Source organism: Salvia miltiorrhiza, chromosome 3 (genome assembly GCF_028751815.1).
Source record: "Salvia miltiorrhiza cultivar Shanhuang (shh) chromosome 3, IMPLAD_Smil_shh, whole genome shotgun sequence".
Taxonomy (NCBI): domain Eukaryota; kingdom Viridiplantae; phylum Streptophyta; class Magnoliopsida; order Lamiales; family Lamiaceae; genus Salvia; species Salvia miltiorrhiza.
The window spans coordinates 54,013,690-54,019,619 of NC_080389.1; the positions used below are offsets into that span (position 1 = coordinate 54,013,690).

Below are 5,930 nucleotides of genomic sequence, written 5' to 3' on the forward strand. Positions count from 1 at the left end.
GAGAGAAAAAAAATATAAGAGGTAAGAGAGAGAAAATAATTTTGAATAAATTTTTTAATTTATAGTATAATTTTTAATCTTAAGTTATTTTTTCACATACTTCTCTGCCCCAACGAAAGTGGTGTGCATTTTTTTTTTTAGCCGTCCCAACGTAAGTGGTGTGCATTTTTTTTGAGCCGTCCCAACGAAAGTGGTGCATTTCTTTTTTTAGTAATAATTTTACACTACAAATAATGTGACCCCACACACCTTTACACACTTTTACATTATAATCTTATTCTCCTTAAATCCCGCGCTCGTTGGGACGGATGGAGTAATATATATCAAATTAAAATTTTATCATGATCTTTATAGTATTGAATATTTTATTATTAGTCGAATTGTATTATTTATTAAAAAATGAAAGATGAACAAATGAAGATAAAATAGAGATAAAGCACCCCTTATTTGTTATTATTATCATTATTATATTATTATTACTTTTTTTTTTTTTTTTGATAGATTAAACCCTAATTCCCCTTCTCCCTCGTCTGCATCTTCAATTCCAGAGTTTGCATTTCAATTCCAGAGTTTGGGGACACAACAGCAAGAAAAGGTATTTGTGGAAGATGATTTCACCTTACATTTCTTTTTTATTGTGAAGATATTGAATGAATTTTGTTGCTGTGATTACTGAAATCCATGTTTATGCGTAAAATTGCTGAAATCACGTCTGAATTTTGAACTTGTTTCCGAAATCATGTTTATTTAAATATGCCTGCATCTCCCGATTCCTACATTCTCGCATAGCCTCAGCGTTCAGCGCCTCCGCGCGTCGCCGCCTTTCTCTGACGAGGCGCGAATACACAAAAATCTTAAAGAGGCACACGTATTGGTGCACTTCAGCGTCGCCTTGCCTTGAGGCGCGCCTCAAGGCGTCCGCCTTCAGCGATTTTCACAACATTGGAAATTGGTAGTTTTGTGTGATTGAAGATTTCTGAATCGATACCTCATCTGAATGGACGTAACATATACGAGAAAACTCTTGTTAGGGATATCGTTTGGAGCTTGAGTGGTTGAACTTCATTCTAACTTACTTTCAATCCTTTTTTGCATAATGTACATTTATTTAGTAGTTTTGAATTTCCCCTGTTTTACGCCAGTCCAAGTGAAAGGGAAAATGATGTGTATAATTTCCTTCTTCATCTTATATCATGCATTTGAGTTGTTGTGATAGAATGCTCTGCATTGCTGCAGAATTCCATTTGCTCGCTTGTTGCTCATTTTTATTGAGGATTATAAGATGGCAACTGGGGCTGGACTTGAGACTCTTGTTGATCGTACGTAATCTCTTATCCCGTTTAAGCATATTGTATTATTATCTGAATCATTTTTAAGTTCCATAGCTGAGGCCAGTTACTTTATCTACTCTATAGTCATTGGAACTTGATGGTCTACTTTGTTAGATCTGGAATTGTTGTTTGTTTTCGAAAGACTTATATTATGGTGCTTCGTGATTCAATTTTTTGGTATGTGCAGAAGTTCTCTAAAAGCTCTAAATCTGTCAAAATTTCGTGAAATTCATTCTATAATTATTTGTTGCAGCTTCCTTACTGCTCATATTAATATGAGTCATTGAGTTGAAAGAGAATATCATCATATAAGGTGAAAGTGGATCAAAATTCTTTGGTTGTCCTATTATATTACCCATTTCACTTTGGATAACACTTTTATATTGACGAGAATATTAAATCTCTCTCCCCCCCCATTATTTTCTAGAATATTCTCGTCTTGTCAGCACCTCATGAAATTTTAGTGATAGCATAAATTGACAAATACCTCAATTTGTTGCTTTTCAAACTATATTCTTTGAAAGTTAATAGAATCTTAGGAGAAACCATACTTGGAGATGTTAAACTCGGTTTGTCTGTGCTCAGCATGAGCTGACAAAATCCTATTAGCAACAGCTAATTTTGGCATGTTTGTTTCTCTACCAGTCATGACTCTTTTGTTCTCTTTTCTTATTGTAGAAACAATTTCAGTTATCACAAATGATGGGCGGAATATTGTGGTGAGCTTCATGTTTGGGCCAAAATAGAAAAAATTAACTTTGGGTAATATTTTACTGAAATATGACCTTTCATGTAGGGAATTCTGAAAGGTTTTGATCAGGCTACCAACATAATTCTTGATGAGTCTCATGAACGGGTGTATTCCACAAAGGTCTCTTCTCTTGCAAACTGAAGTCTATTTACTTGTCTGCCAATTTAATGGTTTTTTTCAAGGGATATAACTGTGTCAATTCATTTTAATGACAATCAATTTATGTGAATTTTGCTTTAGTTCTTCAATCAAATTAAACTTTGTATGCTGATCTGGAGTTCAGCCATATACTTTGCTGTGTTAATCATGCATTAACTGAAAATATTGCCTTTGTCACTAACCTTTTGTAGTTTTCTTTATGCTTCTGAATTCTGTATTCTGAAGTTTAGAAATTTGAAAATAAATGGTGCCAGTATTTTATAGAACAAGGTCCCACAGTAGAACCCTTAATAGTAAAAGGCTGGAGATATTAATGCTAAAGAATCTCTGAATAAATAGTATTTTTTTGATTTGTTGACCAACAAAGAGGAGTGACATCTTGTTCAATTGATGAAACTGGAGATCACATATTGTCCATTTTCCATCTTATTAGCTCACAAATAATTAAGGACTAGTCTATAATCCAGCAGTAGTGCAAGAAGTCATTGTTATACATTTTGGTTGCCAATATTCTAAATCACCAGGTCTTGTGCCTGTGCAGATTTTGCAGCCAGATTTTGGTTTGATTGTTCTTTCTTCTTATTTGTAGGAAGGCGTACAACAACTTGTGCTGGGCCTCTACATCATTCGGGGTGATAACATGTATGATATTCCTCACTGAACTTACCTACATATTTTGCATCTGATTTATGATTCTTTATTTTACATAATACAAATTGTTCTTTTTACATCTCTAGAAGCATTGTTGGAGAGTTAGATGAAGAACTAGACGCAAGCTTGGACTTATCAAAACTTAGAGCTCATCCTTTGAAGCCGGTCATCCACTGATGTGTGCCATTGTGAAAACGCATGTAATGCCTTGTGTTGAGTTTTGCTTGTAAGAATCAAACTTTAGCTAGAAGCAGGTGATGAAAAATGAGGATGTTTGATCGACATTTTGTGACAAATATTCATTTTTGCAGGGTGTTTGTATGTTGATTTAACCTTCACAATCTATAGTTGGTGGCAATTTAGCAAATAAAACAACATATAAAGGACAAATATCTTGAAGGCTGCGTATCCCAACAAAATTCACAAAAATAGAACGGTAGATTCAAGCACAACCCCACTAAGTAGAATACAATTTCCAAATAATTTAAAAAATGGTAATAAAATCAATAAAATATTTTAAAAAAATTATACCGCCATTTTTAGAGTCTAACAAACATAGTGTGAAAATATTTGAAGTGCCGAACTTTGAACTTCACAACATCCTTGCTCAAATGGAGGAGTCAATGAACAGAGAAAAGATTTGATTTTTTTTTCTTCGAGATTAATCCCCAAAACATTGCAAGATGCAACCAAAAGTGAAAAAAATAACTACCACATACCTGATGCTCTCTGAAACTAATAGAACGGCAATGGAGGAATCAATTGACATCCAAAATATCGTCAACATAAAAAAGAATCTACTTCAAAAAAAAAATGCGACGGCATTTTCAAAAGAAAAAAAATGACCAAAATCAGAAATTGACAAAAGGAAAAATAAGTGAACTCAATCTTTTATCTACAAATAAAAAGATTACAAAGAGGAAGAACGCCACACTGAACGAGAATGTGGCGTTCAATTTTAATATACATTGCTAATGCGTTTGGGCTTTTTTTGGGTATTTAATTGGGCTTTTAATTTTTTTAGAGGAGTTGTGCTTTTAATTATCCTAAAAAAAGTTGGGCTTTTAATTTAGGATTACATTTTACTTATTTCGTATACAAAATATTGAATTTTTAAAAAACTTAAAATAAAATTTATAAATTATGACATATTTAGTTACTTTTATTAATTATACGATGAAAAGAAATAGAAAATAGTAGTATACATTAAAAAGTTAGAAATAGAATAGATAATTATTATGACTTAAATTTATATCCAAATGTTGTATGAAAATATAATTTTCTAACAGTAATATTTTCTTGGTAACAAGTTTGACATTTCTTCTTTTCGAAATTTTAGAAAATTTTTAAATAAATGTGTGTACATTTTGTTCATTTGTCTTTTAATAGTTTAAGTGACTTTGCAACGATCTAAAGGAATGGACAGGGACGGAGCCAGGAATTAAGTTCGGGGGGCTGAAATTGTACGGGGGTTGCCCCTGAGAAAATTTTTTTGGGCATTCTGTATATTTAAGGTATTTTTTTATTAAAATACGAGCATAATACTAATAATAACGAATAATATTTTCATAGATTATATAGTTTCAATATATAACAAAACTTTTTTTGGACATTCCGTATATTTAAGACATTTTTTATTAAAAGGCAAGCATAATAATTACTCCCTCCGTCCCACGAGTCTTGACACGTTTTCCTTTTTGGGCCGTCCCACGAATCTTGACACGTTTCCTTTTTTGGCAATAATTATTACATTCTCTCTCATACTTTATCACCTTTATTATATTCTCTCTCCTACTTTATCACTTTTATTACCTTCTCTCTCCTACTTTATCAATTTTATACTTTATTAATTACACACTTAAAACACTAATCTACAACTCCTTAATTCCCGTGCCGAACCCAAACGTGTCAAGACTCACGGGACGGAGGGAGTATAATAACAAACAACATGTTCATAGATTATATATTTATTATATATTACAAATTAGTTTCAATACATTATAATTTTTTTTAGCATTTCATACATATTAGGCATTTTTTATTAAAACACAAGTATAATAGTAATAATAACAAACAATATTTCATAGATTATATAGTTTTAAATAACAGAATTATCCTTAAATTAAGTATATATGAGAGAATATAATAATCAAATACTCTTTTATAAAACAAAATTATTTTATAATAGGTATAAATATATATCTATATATATTTTAAAATTAAAAAAAAAATTGGGAGGGGGCTCTAAGGCCCCCCCGGCTCCGTCCCTGGGAATGGAGGAGTGTCAGATAAGATATGTATGTTGTAGCTTGTTTCTCTTTTGAAATAAAGTTTATCTTAATTTTGATAGATTTAAAAAACATATTTCTAAAACACACCTATATATTTATGTAATAGTAATCGTAGAAATACATAAAATTTGGGGTCATGGTATTGAAAAATACTGTGAAAGTTTATGTATTTTAGGATCAGGTGTGCCTAAATACAATATGAAAAAACTGACAATCGTGTAAAACCAGTACGAAATCAAAGTGGAAACATTGCTGAAAAGAGTTCATGCAAGAACTTGCTTCATGGGATGATCCAATTTTTATTTTCTTTTCTTCATAAATGATTAATAATAGTTCATTATTTCCCTCTTGATGACTCGAAACTCCAATTTAATGATTGGAGAAAATCATTTTACTAATTGAGTTGCTTCGTTATTTTGTGCGATAATCAAACATTGGCATGCTAATAGTAGATATACTTGTCGTGAAAAATATATTGTCCAAACAAACTGTGATTTACGAAAAATCATGTGAACTTTACATATTAATAGGGGTGGCTTTGGGGTTGTGCAGGCGGTGAAGAAGTTGGGGATGCCACTCAAAATAGGAGATAAGATGTAAATATGCTAATATATATATATATAGGGCGAGAGGTTCAAGAAAGAACCATAAATAAAAAAAGAACGGAGAACCATTTTCAGCCATTCGATTATCAAGATCTACGGTGGATGTATCATCTTGTTGGATGAATGCAGATCCTGGGTTCGA

General features: G+C 31.9%; 1 protein-coding gene across 2 annotated transcripts; it reads left to right on the forward strand.

Annotated features, from left to right (window-relative positions):
- Positions 1 to 445: 445 nt before the first annotated feature.
- Positions 446 to 3,235, forward strand: LOC131014422 (sm-like protein LSM8). Of its 2 annotated transcripts, none has more exons than XM_057942399.1 (6): positions 446 to 595; positions 1,237 to 1,319; positions 2,010 to 2,050; positions 2,128 to 2,202; positions 2,831 to 2,883; positions 2,982 to 3,235. In XM_057942399.1, the coding sequence occupies exons 2-6, from the start codon at positions 1,283 to 1,285 to the stop codon at positions 3,067 to 3,069; spliced, it is 294 nt and encodes a 97-aa protein (XP_057798382.1). In that variant the 5' UTR covers positions 446 to 595; positions 1,237 to 1,282; the 3' UTR covers positions 3,070 to 3,235. The 2 variants fall into 2 exon arrangements, with proteins under 2 accessions (XP_057798382.1, XP_057798381.1); XM_057942398.1 differs by having other exon boundaries at positions 447 to 595; positions 2,979 to 3,235.
- The last annotated feature ends 2,695 nt before the right edge of the window (positions 3,236 to 5,930 follow it).